Source organism: Puntigrus tetrazona, chromosome 16, assembly GCF_018831695.1.
Source record: "Puntigrus tetrazona isolate hp1 chromosome 16, ASM1883169v1, whole genome shotgun sequence".
Classification (NCBI taxonomy): Eukaryota; Metazoa; Chordata; class Actinopteri; order Cypriniformes; family Cyprinidae; genus Puntigrus; species Puntigrus tetrazona.
The window spans coordinates 5,648,757-5,665,081 of NC_056714.1; the positions used below are offsets into that span (position 1 = coordinate 5,648,757).

Sequence of the window (16,325 nt, forward strand, 5' to 3'; positions counted from 1 at the left end):
GTGCTGTGTTTCATTTCCCCCGGGCAAACAAACCGAACTAAAACTCTGCGGTCAATCTACAGAACGGACAGCAGAGAGACGGCTGATAATGTCTGACAGTAAAATTATATCTTTCTCGGATGAATAAAACCTGATATTCTTCTGGAAAGAACTGCGCTGGTTTTTAATGAGCGGAAATCACTTTAACGCATGCTGTACAGTACGTTATGCATGCTAATGTTTTATGGAGTGTTTATGTACGTGCCTCCGGTTAAGCTGGTGTTCAGTCGGGATGCAAATGCACAGGAGCCTCTGCCCGGGTGAGTTTTGCTGTTGCCGGGCAACCCCCGACCTAAGTCCAGCGCAGACGGTGTGTTTACAGCAGACGGGCCGTCTGTGAGTCCCGTTGCCGTGGCGACCGCAGGGCCGGCTGACCACACCCTGATGTGTCCCGCTGACTCACACCTCAGACATGCTCTCTGCTGCCTGCACTACCTACGCTAGGGAAGGAAATCCTGCAGAAATACAAGTCTCACTTCTATGTTAAATCATTCAGAATTTAAAAAGTAGCGAATTCAATATTAGCGCAAGCTTGTAGAATTTAAAGTTTGATCTTATAAGTATATTTGAATTGGAACTGTTGTTTTTTTACGAAGAGATTTTTACGTACTTGAGTGTACTAAGGTGTTTTCGAGATGTATTTAAACTGTTTTATGGTTGCTTTTCTTAGATATGGAGTTAAAATGTTACTCAAAATGACCGTTCAGTCTATTCACTGATTGTGTAGGAAGTATTCAGCTCTTTGTGTTCATTCAGTTAATACTGTACTGAGTACACCTATTATCTTAAAGAGAATAACAAGCCGTCTTGCTTACATACATGATTGTCACCATATACTTTATTGGCATTTGTGCTGTTTGAGTAAAGTTTACAAAGCGTGAGTGAAATGTGCTTCAGTATTGCAGGGTAAACTTAAAATAATTAAGAAGAAATACTTATTTACTTTGATAATTTTACATAAATTAGTTATAATGTTTTAAGCAAAATATTAATATTATTCAAGAACTTGGAAAACTTGAAAAATATATATATATATATATATATATATATATATATATTTTTTTTTTTTCTAAAAATTAAGATAAAATTATTTTGTTGTGAAGTAAATACTACTAAAAGATAAATATAATTTCAAAAGAATAAAAAAGTTAATTTTATATACTCAATTTGTAGAAATTAACATTAAAATTGAATAGGATTTGTTTGTTATGTTTACAAGGATTCTTTAAAGTAAATATCAAGTTATGATCCTGCTGTTCCCATCATGCATTGGGGCAAGTATTATAATAACATTATATTTTCACAGTTTTGAGTTGTTTTTACACTGTTTTATAGACGCTTTTGTTGTTAGGTTTAGTAACATCTGGAATTAATTTTCTATTTAAATTCATACTCGGACACTAACCACTGCTTGTTTCCATCATTGTGTATCGAGTACCAAGTACTGAGCTCTGTGTTTATTGGACTGTTAACTCTATCGGTCAGATATATTATCTTAAAACAGATCGCAAGCTGTCTGCTTGCTTGCTTACGTGCTTGTAAGTGAACCACATGCTTTAATGGCATGCGTTTTTAACGCTTGAGTTTGTGTCGAAAGTTAAAAAACCATGACTGTGTGAAATTGACTTCAGCGTCGCGGATTTAACATTAAAATAATTAAGTAGAAACGACTCATCAAACTCTAAGCGGCCATTTTAAACTTACTTATTTTATTTGCCAACTTTACATAACTTAGTTAAGTAGATTGTACTAAATTCCATACTTATATTTTACTTAAAAAAAGTAGATTGTGGCTGTTTTTTGCAGTGTAAGTGTTACTTTTTTATAGGCAATAGGCACAGTTGGTAGTATGTAGTTTAACTTTTTATGGTAACCACAGGCTAAAACATACAATAATAAATTCTACTACAAATGACACTAAGTCCAATTGAACAGATGAATAGATTTAGTATGCTAGTACAGATTTGATGAAATGTCCTGCAAACCATCTTTGCAAAAGTATTTTGGATTTCACAATGCATGTCGCTGTAAAATGAGTAACATGTGTAGACAGGAATCTGAAGCATCTCTGATGTGTTTTTACTGGTGAAGATGAACCGCACCTCACGTTACTGCTAAACAGTCATTTACTTAGCCGTTTTAAGTCTAATGTTTCCCGTGGATAGTTTATCTCATCGGCCCATCTGTAGCTGTACGTACACCGTCGACTAACAGGAAGTTTGTTTATCCTGAAAACAGCGATAACTTTAGTGCTTGAGCTAGTGGGTGCTATAGAAAATATATTTTCTCATAGGTCACTCCGATCAATCAATTTCTACTTTCAGTTACAACATAACTCTGGCTTCCAATGATGACAACAGTCAAATCAAAGTAAAACAATTTTTTTCACGTTCATTAAGGCCTGTGCAAAGGTGGTGCCAATTATTGGCTTGTTTCCATACTTGTTTTAATTTTTTATTAGAATAGTTAATGTAATGTATAATTATATTTAAAGTTAAGGAAAGTAGTTAAAAAGCTTTTTTTTCAATAAATGCAGGATGTCAATGAGTAATGGTGTTAAATATTCATATTCATTTCTGACCTAATGAAAATCTAAAAAGAATGCAAATAATAACTTGTTCTCACCCATATAATCATTAATAACTGGCATACTACAATTCATAGACTTTTAACTGGGAGGAGAAAACACAATCATACTTTAAAGTATTTCGATGCCAATTCTTTTACTTTATTAAATATGGGAAGTAGGGTATTTGCCCCGCTATTTACCCCATGTTAAACATTTTTGTTATATATGATAAATCATTTTGTTGGGGTCCAGTAAAAAATCTTGGTCCTGAAGTGAAAACCATTTGAGAATCAAATTAAAAGCTTTTCAGAAATGTTATAAACACCTTAAGAACAGCAATGTGAATAAAGAAGCCCAAAGTCTTCTCAAGATTCATCTGAACAGGAACATCTACCATAGTCGTCTTACTGAAGACCAAGCAAACCACTTAAAGTGACACAAAAGCTGAAAGCGTCAGTAAATCAGGGTCTGGGTGTGGAGTTGCTATGGGAAGGACACTGAGTCTGTAAGGCCTTCTCTCTTAATAATGCACTTCTCCACTTCTCCACCCTGTTATCCCAGACACTGACCCAGCCAGCAACTGGTTATTAGTCTTATCCCCCGAACTGCCCGGTTTTGGTTAATGGTGGAGATCCATTCGTCCTCTTAAAGAGAGGTTTATTCAGTTGTGCTGCCGCGGCTAGGATCGGTAAACCTCGTCCCATTGATTCCAGGCTAAATTAGTTGGCGTGGCAGAACAGGCCCGTGTTTGTGTGGGAGCGAGCGTTGCTGGAGCGGGGCAGATGTATGGGACTCTGGGAGAATAGAAGATTTATGGACTCCACGACTTTGTGTGTTTGTGGGCAGAACATGAAAAGAGGCTGTTGTTTCTCCCCGGCGTTTCGGGGAGCGGGTTTCAGATGGGGCGACGTGGTCCACATGGGGAAGACGTGGTGGTGCGATGAGTCTGGACGTGGGCGATATTCTGGGAGATCGATTCTGGCGCAGCAGCAAGAAAGGTACGAATGAGGCGCGAGAGCTTTCTGGTACGAAATACTTGAAAAGTTGTGTTTGTGTTTCTGCACTTCAGGTGAGCGCGTGAGTATATTAATAGTGTTTACCGAACATTTGAAGGAAGCTGACTCATTTCGGAGACGGGTGTTTGACTCGGGCCAGCGTTGAACCGCCTAGCAACCACACAGAAATGTGTTTAGCAACACTGTGGCAACTACCCTAAACAGGGCTGGGAAACACGGATAAAAATAGTTTCTATTTTTTCATACAATATTAATATTTATCACAATATTTGTTTCGTCTTGTATGCTTGTAAGTTACTTTCATTCTAAAGTTCGCAGATATGCTGCAATTTAATTTTGATCCAAAATAATGTCCAAAAAAAAAATTACAATTAAACTTTAACAGCTTTAACAAATATCATTGTTAGAAGTTGTAGATTTAAAAAATGTAAATATGTTTCTGTCATAATTTCTTCATGTTAAACCAAACTTTTATTTTGGTAAGAACTTTGTAAAGAACTTTTAGTTTCATAATTGAATTTTACGGTCAGATTTGCATTAATTCGAAATATATAATGAACCGAGCTTCTTTTGAGAGCTGAGTTTGAATTTGTCCCGTGTTTGAAATTTGCATTTATTCAGTTATTTACTTATTTACTTGTTTATTGCTGAAAAGCTGCTCTGTACTGTATGAAACGCTTCAGAAATGATTTCATTTGCTCAGACCAGTTTAGTTAAGGTCATGAAGGAGTCAGAACGTGTGCTGCTAACTACCAGCTTTGGTCTTCATTTTGCTAATGCCGCGTGCTAATAATGGCGAGCATTAAACGCACAGTTCCAGTTGGCCTGGAGCTGTCTGACTGGTCTTTTTCTAATGGATCTGGATCTTTTCCTCCACCTCACTGATCTGAGTCTCCTACTGCGCTCCCAGGGGCAGCTGGGAAATCAGGCCTGTTTTGAATTCCCATCAACCTCAATTGGGAGTTTTTCCTCTGGAGCTGTTTACAGCTCCTAAAGCATTCTTGCGCTTTGCTTCCACGCTATCATGTTCCAACTCCAAACCTGGGTTCCATTAGTAGAAATGTAACAGAAGATCAGATTAAATAGCTGAAAACGTGGACTTGAATGAGCAGTTTTTGATATCCGTATTGTTTTGGTGAGCTGAAGGAGGTTCGCTGAGGCTCTGGGTGTTGGCCAGACGGTTGACGGTGCTCAGCGAGGGATAATCAGAGACTTTGTGTTTCTTTCCACTTAGGAAATGGACAAGCTGGAGCGATCCATGACTCATGCTGTGGAGAACACAAGGGAGACTTGTCATTTTTGCCATGTTACATAATTTTACTACTTTCCCATAGACACGTGTGGCCCGTGAGAGACGGAGCTTGCACTGCTTCGGACGTCAGAGCTGTGTGCCTCGCTTAAACGTGAAGAGATTTTACAGAAAAACCCACAAACAGTAGTGCTGAGAGCTTCATGAGTCATACCTGAAACAATGTGGCTCTGTTTAAGAAAGTGAGGAAAATGTTTTGGAGAATTCAAAAAGCCTGTATGGTTCAGGTACAAAATGCTGGTTTCTACTTGTACGCCTTTTACATGCTTTAGGTCTCCAAACTAGTTGTTTGTAGCTGCCAAAATCAAATTGTATTTGTCGTTAACATCAGAATTTCTCTCGCCGCCCGACAGAGCATAAGCGGTTTGGAGAACAAATAGATGGTTAGAATGGATGGATCAAAAACTTTTTGGGAAGAAAGCTAAAGTGCAACTGCAATAGTTCATTATAAAAATTAGCCAGCATTTCACAAATATTTATGAGCTTCATTTTGGAGCAACTCTTTGGCTTGGACCAGGTCTGGCAGAAAAAAGCTCATTATTAGCATTTACTGTGCATGGTCCTCTGGATCGTAGAGCGCACAAACTGTTTTTTGCTTATTTTTTGAATGCCAATACACAAATATTTTTGCTTCAAAAAAAAAATGTCATAAATATAAGGCACTTTATTTCTCTTTTAAATGCTGGTAAGTAAGTTCTCTTTGTTCTGACTTTCTTAAGTTTCTGCTCACATTCTGTTCTGTAGGTTTTTGCTCGTGCCAATAGAGGAATCTTGTGCATCATGGTTGAATTTTTCTGCATCATCCCATGATTGCCCTTGAGCGCCGGTTAGCCATTTTTGTTTGTTCACCTCAGATGCTTCAAGCAGATGAGCATGGTCTATTTAGATGCTTAGTGAGGCAAGAATCGCTAACACTGTCGCTGTATGCCTCATTTAGCGCCGAATGACTGTGATATTGGTTGTTTTGAGTGTTGCAAGTGGGAGTATAAGCACAACAGGAAATTAAAAGACAGCGTGATAAGAAGAGTTAGCTGGAGCTGGTTCAACACAAATACACTTGGGGCGATTTTTTTTTTTTTTAATGTCGCTAATGATGTTTACTTCCTTACGGTCATAAAATAAACTACAGAACTAGATAAGTAAGTTGTGGCAGTTAACGAAATTGGGATTGTATTTGAGCTCTCCAGGTGTATCAGAACTCCTTCACTCCGTCCATGTATGGTTCCTGATCAGCTGAGAACCAAGTGAGGTTGGGTTTCCTCTGGTTGTGAACAGGTGCTGAAGGTTAGAGGTGACACTGTGTCCTTCTGACGGGACCGTGGTGTTGTATATGACAGCTGAAGCCCTGTCTCCAATCTTTACTGCACTTAGAGACTGAACTTTATATGTCCGAATGTTAAAAAGGACCGCTTCTAATGCTTAGGTTCATTTATTTGAGTAATCGATAAGAGACCATGGGCCAGTTTTAATAAACAGGGCAAATTAGCACCCAATGCAATATACCAAATGCGACGCAGATTAGCATAGTCGCAAATAGAGAATCAGGAAATAAAGAACCCGTAGTATGCTGAAAAGCTGAAGGCTGAAAAACTCCTAGTTGAGGTTTACAAGTTGCTTTTATTTTCTGAAGCAACTAAAAAATAACATGGCTTGATAAATTATATTTTGGTGCTTTTCTTGCATTACGTGCGGAAAAAAAAGAATCCTCTCCATGCCTCCACCATTTCCAGCACAAACTAGTTTAGTTCACTTTCTTTGGGTGTTAAAGGATTGCACGAATACCATAAATTTGACGAGCACAAACATTAAACGCATTGCGTGATGCATTTGAATACTTTACACCCATAAATTTTGAGCCTAAAAGTCAGTAAATAACCTTTTCAGCGCTTATTCTTCTCCTCGGGTCTTTTGTAAATCCTGAAAGTAATATTTTAACGCCAAAAATGGTTCGCGTTAGCTCAGGTTGATAGTAATACCCTAAACTATCCCTAATGGAAAAAGAAAAAAACTTTTCAGTGTGAGCAAATACAGGCTATGAGACCTGCAGTGTGTACTTTAGAGAGGCTGTTAATAGGAAGGGTGTGTTCTGTGTGCTCAGATCGATTTGCATTCCCCGTCATTATTGCAAATCACATTTAACCCTGTTCATTCAACAGTAGATTCTTCAGAACATGAGCTTAATATAAATCACACACAAACTTTGTTCTCATTTCCATACGACGCTGACATTCTCACGTGGCACTCATGTGTTTCTTGCATCTTCCAGTCGTATCTGATCACAGCGAGATTTCGAGTCACAATCTGAATCTTTTCTAGGACTGAAAGTGACTCGGACATTTTCACGTGAACGCTAAAATGAAATCTAATACAAGTACTTTAAAAGAGGAAGACTTTCTTTAATTATATTCCAGCTGGCTTGTCTATCTGTTGCCAGGAACACATGCAAATCTGACCTCTGGGGCATGTTGACCTTTGTGAGCGGGCTGAAGGAGGAAGGCACGTGTTTCTGAGCACTAGTGAACACTTTACAGTGGGAAGACAGCCAGATCATATCTATTCTGGGCAAACTGGGCACACGTACAAAAAGCTGAAACGGAGAGTTGGATTCTTTACTAAATTCTATTAGGTGACCTCAAACTCATTCTACAGCCTCTTTGTCGCTTATCTTCTCTTTAATGATAAATAAAGAGGTTTTCTGCACTGAATACCATTACAATGTGAATCAAAGTCCCTCTAATGACTCACATAGAAACAGTTGAGGAACAATCAGTGAATCACCACTGCTTATTCATTAAGAAGAAATTTCACTTCTGGAGGATCTTTTTTTTTTCATCAGTAGAGGTTATGTTTATTGTGATTGTGTGCAGTTGCTAACTCTGACTGATTATCTGAAGATGGATTTGAGTCTTGAGCTAGTGGAACCTTTCAAACAAACGCTGGGACTTTTTAGGTGCACCTGGAAACGAGTCTTAAAATGTATACTGTTATAAAATGGAGCACATCTTTTGTTTTACAGCCTCAGTTGTTTATAAAAATAATTCAGATCATTCTGGCTGAGCCCGGTCAGAACCTGAGAGACGCAAAAGTGGCTCTTTAAGTAGCTTTTGACAAACAGCCAAGACGAGAGAGAGAGAGAGAGAGAGAGAGAGAGAGAGCGAGAGATCCCTAGGTTTTCTAGGTCAAGAACATTTTATTAACATTAACATTGTAGACGTACAGCTAATCATATTTTAAATGACAGAAGTTCAGAAGTTTGTGGTCCGTAAGATTTTTCAGCGGTTTTAAGAAGTCTCTTCTGCTCACCAAGGCTGCATTCATTTGAGCACAAATGCAGAAAAACACTAATATTGTGAAACATTATTATAATTTAAAAAATTGTTTTCTATGTGAGTGTATTTTGATTTTGAATTCTCAGGCTTATTACTCCAGTCTCCATTCATTTTCATAAAATTTGCTGCTCAAGAACAAACGAAACCCCCCCCAGATTATTATGTTGAAAACGAATGCGCTGCTTCATGTATTTGTGTAAACCTTTTTTAGAACCCTTTAATAAATAGAAAGTTCGAAAGAACATTTATTTGAAATAGCAATCTTTTGTAACATTATTTATTTACTGTCATTTTTGATCCATTCATTGTTGAATAATTACAAAAAATATTCTACTTACCCAAGCCTTTGTCTAGTCGCAAATTTATAATACTTATCAAAATAAATAGGAATAAATATAAATTATAATGAAACATTAAAACATTTAAACGAAAAATTCTGTATTAAGTTCTACACAAAATGTAGTAGCTTAATATGTCTTTAATGAGTGCAAATCATTTTTTATCTGGTCCTATACCAACTTTCATCTGCGCTGAATCTGACAGATAGGTTTTTCCTGTTTGAGATGTCCCACACAGCTGCCCAGAAGTTATTTTCATGTCACCGGAGTGACGTGAAAGTGGATATTTGAGTTTCCCGGAACTGACACACTGTCTGTCCGTTTCCATGGCGACTAAAACAAAAACATTTGTCCGTTTGAGGTATGAAGTGCTGCGTATGGCATATCCCTACCACTCATTCCTACCAGATACACTCAGAAAATTGGTAATTGCTGCGGTCATTAAGAAGTATCCGTTCAGTTTTTCCAGAAGGCATTAGAGACAATCAGTGCAACTCTACCCCTCTCACTTTCTGCTTCGTGTATCTGCATCTGTCTGTGTCTATCCCTGCCTTACTCTGATTCTCAAATCACACACGCCGCGTTCCTGGTTCCTTCGAAAGGTTAGCAGTAAAGCACAGAGCTTTATTTAGTTGACTCTCTCATAGGAAACTCAAATTCAGCAGCTATATTGAGATTGAGATATATAGAGCTTGAGATGAATTCTCCGACCGCTGTTTCAGTGCGTTGCGTAATGTCGCTGTCCTGCCAGCAGTGCTTGTGAAAACGTGCTTAGCGTACTGCTGTGAGCAGTCTTTTAAACACTGTAATCAAAGATGTATGGACATATACAAATGTGTCATTACGCAAAACATTAACCAGCTGCTCATTAAAAAAGCTGAACCATACCATATGTATTGTGTTTGCACTTATAATAACATGAACAATGGACATGACACTTTTCCCCCACATGCTACATCATGCTTTCTTCCTGTGCAGTATCCGTGCTGTGATTCATCAGTTAAGTCAGTTATGGTTATTCAAATGTTCTGTGTCAACTTATTAATCTCGTTTCCAAAGGACTTGCTGTAAGGAATGTTTTGAGGAATTCAAGTGTCTGTAGGGCAAAAGGAGTGTCCAGTCACATGATATGAAGTGTGTAAACTTCGCTTGCTTAGGGTGGGTATAATAATCGTACCTATTGGATGACATACATGAAAGGTGTCTCCTTTTCTCCTAACCAGCTCTGCTAGACCAAACTACTCTCTCTCTCTCTCTCTCTCTCTCGTGAGATAGTTCAACACACCCGGAGGTGTGTAACGTGTGCAGAGCACCACCATGGGTGGTTCCTCAGCCCTTTCTGTGCATATGCCTAAGACCTAGGTGTGCTAAACAGGATCAGTTTTTCTCTATTCTTAGACTTCTATTTTTTGCTCGCTGCACTTTTGCTGATTGTCTTTGCAAGTGTTTGTTTCACAACTGTTGAGAGTCTGCCGACCGAGCAGTTTGATTCTAACAGTTTCCTCGTTGCTTGAGTGAGGTGGGAGGGACCGATGGGATCATAGTACTCTCCCTCTTTCTCTCTTTTACACACACCCCCTCTCATTGCAGCTCTGCCAGTCCGGACTATGCTCACTTCCAAGGAAGGCTGAGTAAAGGAGAGCACAGTTTTCCTTTTCTGAGTTTTTCCTTTGCCTCTGAGAAAGTTTGAGAAGAAAGAAGAAACACTTTTGATTAGGAGAGAAGTTAGCTAAACAACAGCGGACGAACACAGAGTAGCAGGTTGTATTTATTTTTAGCGTCTTTTTTGATTGAATTGGTAGCACGTGGCAGCAGGCTCTGCCACAGGACTGAGGTCATTCAGTGATTTATTCTTACTTGGCAAAGCTGTTCCTGTTTGTTCAGACGCTGCACGACTAAGGAAGCACAATGGTTGCTGGAATGGTAATGCCCCTGGACAACCTGAGGGCCATCTATGAGCATCTGTTCCGGGATGGCGTCATGGTGGCCAAGAAAGACAAGCGGCCTCAGACCAAGCACCCTGAGATTCCTGGTGTGGATAACCTGCAGGTGATAAGAGCCATGGGCTCGCTGAAGTCCAGGGGGTATGTGAGAGAGACCTTTACGTGGAGGCATTATTACTGGTACCTCACTAACGAAGGGATTGTCTACTTGCGCGATTATCTGCATTTGCCTCCTGAGATTGTTCCTACGCCGCTGCAGAGAGTAAAACGACCAGCTGCCACTTTGGCCATCGCCCGCAGGGCAGAACATGTTCAAGCGGTTCAGGGTCCAACTTCTTATGTTCCCAAACCCGGCAGGATGGGTGCAGAAAAGCAAGAGGCTTTGCTGGATCGTCAGGAGTATCGTCGCAAAATGGCGAGCAGGGATGAGGCCGAAATGAATGAAACCAGTGAGAGAACTCCAAGATTTAGAGGTCGTCCAATGGCTGGCGCTCAGACCAGACCCAGGGAATCCAGAGAGCAGGCCATGCTTTTTGAAACCCGCGATTACGCCAAAGAGATGGAACCAAGTGTTAGGAGGAAAGTCGCTATCCATTCTGCCTCCCATACGCCTCCTATCGAAAAGTACCATGCCAAGCCAGTTGAACAAGAAAAGATGGTTGAATTCAAGGAATGCACTAAGACAGCATTCATTCAGAAAACACAAAAGGTTCATGTGAGCCGAGATGTGCCAGCTATTTCTTCAAACGTAGGCGCAACAGCAGCGGAATCCTCTTTGTTTTCTGTCTGTGCTGAAGCAGTCAAAGAGAAGCCCAAAGAAGAAGTGTCTATCAAGGTCTCACGTGAAACATCATCCACAGCAGCTGGAGAGAGCAAATGGGTTAAGGATGCTCGTCATCCTCCTCCATTAAAACTGAAAGAGGAAAAAACCCTTGTGACGAAAAGTGTGCAGGATGTGCCTACTGTTTCATCTGCAGTAGAAACCTCTGTATTTTCAGTCCATACTGAAGCAAAACCCAAGGAAGAGGTGTTTGTCAAGGTGTTCCAGCAAACCACATCCACTGAAACACCTAAAGATGCTCCTCAACCCACTGCCTCAAAACTGAAGGTGGAGAAAACACAGAAAACTACTGTGGCCAAAAATGTGCAGGAGGCTTTGTCAACAGTTAAGGCAACATCAGGTGAATCCTCTGTGTCAGATGAAGCAGCAAAGGAAAAGCCCAAGGAAGAGGTGGTTATTAAGAAAATCACATCTACAGTTGCAGATAATAGCAAAATGGCTAAAGATGCCTCTCGACCTACTCCCTCAGAGCTGAAGGTGGAGGTAACACAGCAAACTTTGGTGACAAAAAATTTGCCAGCTGTTTCATCAAAAGTAGAGACAACTGCGCTGAAATCGTCCATCTCTACTGAAGCAATCAAAGAAAAGCCCAAAAAAGAAGTGTCTATGAAGGTCTCACGTGAAACCGCATCCACAGCAGCTGGAGATGGTAAAACGGCTAAGGATTCTCATCATCCTACTCTTTCAAAGACTAAGGTGGAGAAAACACAGAAAACCCCTGTGATGAAAAATGCGCAGGATGTACCTGCTGTTTTATCAGCAGTGGAAACCTCTGTAATATCTGTCTGTACTGAAGCAGCCAAAGAAGAAGTGTGTATCAAAGTCTCTCAAATCACTTCCAAAAAAGATAAGGATAGCAAATCAGATAAGGATGTTCCACTGAAGCCAAAAGTGGAGAAAAAAGACCAAAAGACCAAAAATGGGCAGGATATACCAACTGTGGAGGCAACAGCTGTGCAGTCCATTATATTTCCTGTCGCTGCTAAATCAGCTGAAGAAAAAAGCAAAGAAAATGTGGAAATCACACCCCAAGGTGATATCAAAATAGATAAGGATGCTACTTGTCCTACTCTGTCAAAATCAAAGGTGGAGATAACACAGCAAGCCACTGCAAGCAGAAATGTGCAGGATGTTGTAACTGTTTTATCAGCATCAGAGATCAGCAGTAAAAGTGCAGTGAAATCATCTGTCTCTGCTAAAGCAGTCGAAGAAAAGCCTAAAGAAGAAATGTGTGTCAGTGTCTCCCTGGAAGCCACACCCAAAGGTGATGACAAAATAGATAAGGATGCTTCTTGTCATACTGCATCAAAAACAAAAGTGGATAAAAAGCAGAAAACCACAAAGACCAAAAATGGACAGGAAATACCAAATGTTTTGTCAACGGTGGAGGCAACAAAAGTGCAATCCACTGTTTTTTCTGTCTCTGCTGAAGCAGTCAAAGAAAAGTCAAAGGAAGGTGTCTGTATGAAAGTCTCGAAGGAAGCTGTTTTCACAGTAACTGATGATGGCAAAATGGCTAAGGATGCTCCTTATACTACTCCACCAAAATCAAAGGTGGAGAAAACACAGAAAACTAAAAATATGCAGGATCTGTCTGAAGCAGTCAAAGAAAAGCCCAAAGAAGAAGTGTGTGTCAGTGTCTCTCTGGAAACCACATCCAAAGATGATGGCAAAGAGGATAAGGATGCTTCTCATCATACTGCATCAAAAACAAAAGTGGAGAAAAAGCAGAAAACCACAAAAAACAAAAATGTGAAGGATATATCAACTCTTTTGTCAACAGTGGAGGTAACAACAGTACAATCCTCTGTAGTTTCTGCCTCTACTGAAGTCAAAGAAGATGTTTGTATAAATGTCTCTGTAGATACCACATCCACAAGTGATAGCAAATTACATAATGATGCTCCTCCTTCTTCTTCATCAAAACCAAAAGTGGAGAAAGCACAGAAAAATGTGCAAGAACAACCAATCAAGATGGACAATACAAATCAGACCTCTACTGTACTGCATGAAGTGCCTGTTGTTAATGCCAATAAAATTAATTTAACTACCTCCGTTAGCACCCAGGTTTCTGTCAAATCTGTAGAATCAGCAGTGCCACCTCTGCCCAAGAAAGACGATTTGTACAAACACATTGCTGAAAAGAAATCCGAGATTAATCTGCCACTGCAAGTCTCTGTGGAGAAGACAGCATCTAGCACTGTTCAAATGATTGACAAACAACAGAAAACCAAGAATGTCCAAGAAACACCTAAACATGACAACACCCGTCCTTTGAAAGTTCACGAAAAGGTGGAGATTCCTTGTGCTGTTTCTACAGCTGAGGTCAAAGCAGAGGTTAAAGGTCACAAGTCCGATCTAGTAAAGACTACCACAGCTGACCCCAGCAAAACCTCAGAAGTCCTCAAGCAAACGCCTAAGAAATTGGAATCTGATACAGATTCTGTGCAATTGAAGCCATCACCAGCAAAGCTAACTGAGGAACTTACAGCTGCAAAAGACGAAGATACAGAGGATGTCTCAAAGCCTTCGAAAGGAAAGAAGAAAAAGAAATCTGCAAACAAAGCTTTAGTTGCAAAACAAGTCCCACCGCCTATAGCTGAGACAAAGGTGAAAGAGCTAAACACGGAGAATGCCGATCAGGTTGATCTTCTTAAGGTCGAGAGCCCGACAAATGATTCTGCAAAGACATCCCCTAAGGGAAAGCACTCTGTGGAGAGCGTGCAGTCAGCAGCTGTACAGAATGAGGCCCCGGCTCACAAAGGGGAGGTGGAGCCTGTGCAGCCCTTGCCTGAAAAACGGGAGGTTCTGAAAGGAAAAACATCCTCCTCGCAGAGACAGTGGGAAGCACCGGCAGCCTCAGCCTCGGCCCAGCTCACCCCCCTCCCCGAGCAGGGGGAACCTCCCAGCCTTGCACAACACACGCCTGCTCCTGACACACAGCAGAGCTCAGAGAAGCAGAGCAGGCTCTCGGATAGCAAGGCCCCTGCGCAGCCTGTCATCCCTGGCGACAAGAATAACTGCGACGCGCAAGAGCAGTCCCTAGACGACGCCATGCGGAAGAAGATCGTTGTGGTGGAGGAAGTGATTGAAGTGCAACAGATTGCCAGTCCTGTTGCAGACCAACCTGTTACACCCCCAGTAACAGAGATCGCAGGAGATGATCTGGACTACGATGTCTTGGAGGAACTGGCCATAGAGCGTGGCCTCCTGCAGAGTCCTGTTGAAGAGACTTGCTGGGATCATTCACTCCAAGAGCCTGAGGAGAAAACCTTCCCCAACTTCATAGAAGGTATGAGCCTTTTCTCAACGTGCTTTGATGTTGGTTGCACTGCTCCGGTTTCCATCCGTATTTGCTGTGTGGGAGGTTCAAGGTGACTGGTGTGGTGTTGGAATAGTTGTGCTGTTATTAGACGGTTGAGCATGCTTTGCTTGATAGGCGTGTAACTTTATACTTGTTGAGTGAACAGTGCCTGAGCGTTACGTTAAGTGAATTAAGCGTTAATAAGTAGGTTTTGCAGAGACTGCATTGCTGGCAACTTGTATCAAAAACTGTGGAGCTTTTTTATAAAACATGTTTCGTCCATGCAACATTGTGCATTTTGTGTCACTCCTGCTTTCCACAAACACAAATCTCAGTATGTTTGTTCCAGTTATTTTGAGAAATTAACCTCTCGCAGTGATTCATGCCACATCCACACCCAAAACATCAAATTATGTGTGCAATGTTTCGCAACCACCCTTTTGCTCTGTAGCATATTGGGACTGGCTAGTGATTCTGTTGCAAGTTTTTATTCTTTTCAGGGGGAATACCAGACTGCCGGTAATGAGCAGTTAAGCAGCACAGTGTTTCTGACAATACAACAATGTTTGGAGTCAGTTCTCCACTCCCTGCTGCCAAACACAAACCACAGCTATAGTTTTTCAGTTCTCTGAATAGGGAAAAAAGAGCTCCTCTAGAAATCAATGCTGCACTTAGAGGACCCTGTGTGCCACTTCTGCAGGAAGCACGTGTGTTTGGTTATTTCCTGTGGTTTGGTACCCTTCGCATCTGGTTTCCAGTGGTCAGCTATTAACTGGAGACTTCTGCTTTGTCACTTTGGTTATTATGTAATGGGCCATACCACAGATACAGCTGTCCATCCCAAATTCCACTATTGTCTTCCTCCCCTGGTGCCACAGAGATCTCTGGAATGTGTTCAATGTTGCATATAGTTTTGTAGTTTGCATAGCTGTGCATTTCTCTTTATGCTGGCATAAATGCCCAGATTTGTAGTGCTTGTGTATCTGGGTATATGCATTAAGAAATGACAGCAAGTAGTTAAAGAGTTTGCACAGTCTCATGGGTGTGTTCAGTAGGTGTAGCACAGAGAAACGATCCAAAAACAATTAGCCTTTTGTTTGAAGGTTTTGTTAGTCACTTCATCCTGATAGGTCTTTTGAGAAGCCACATTCCCATATTTCAATATATTCAGATTTGAAGAGTAAAAAGAATTTTATGCTCAGAAATATTGCGCTCAGGCTAACTAACTCGAGTCAGATGTGCTTGAGGTTTCATCTGTGTAATTTTCTGCTGCCCCCTACTGTATCTCTACAGATCCGTCTCTTTGGATCACCTTCAGCAGATCTCTTCAATAGAAGTTCAGTCATGTGGTGTTAAGTGAAATTTCAACCTGCAGCTAGGAAGGAAATGATTTTCTGTACCTAGTAGTTTTTTGTTTTTCTGTAATGGCTTAGAAGCAATGCTTTATTCATTAGTAATCCTTTAGTAATACTTTGGACATGTATGAGCAGAGGTTTGCACTGTTCTCTGTTCAAGCAGCAGAGTGTTGTGCAAGTATTTCTGTCCGCCTCCACCATAAATTCCTACATGTTTGTGATGTTGTGACAGGCGCTCTCTGATGTTCTCAATGCCACATGATTGTGGTGCAGTTCATGAGT

The 16,325-nt window shown here is 40.6% G+C and overlaps 1 protein-coding gene across 1 annotated transcript in view; it reads left to right on the forward strand.

Moving 5' to 3' along the window:
• The first annotated feature begins 10,213 nt into the window (after window positions 1-10,213).
• The window catches only part of plecb (plectin b), a 62,863-nt gene continuing 56,751 nt past the window's right edge, over window positions 10,214-16,325 (forward strand). The window contains 1 exon segment of the mRNA XM_043261625.1: window positions 10,214-14,676. Coding sequence (XP_043117560.1) covers window positions 10,509-14,676 — 4,168 coding nt within the window. The 5' untranslated portion in view covers window positions 10,214-10,508.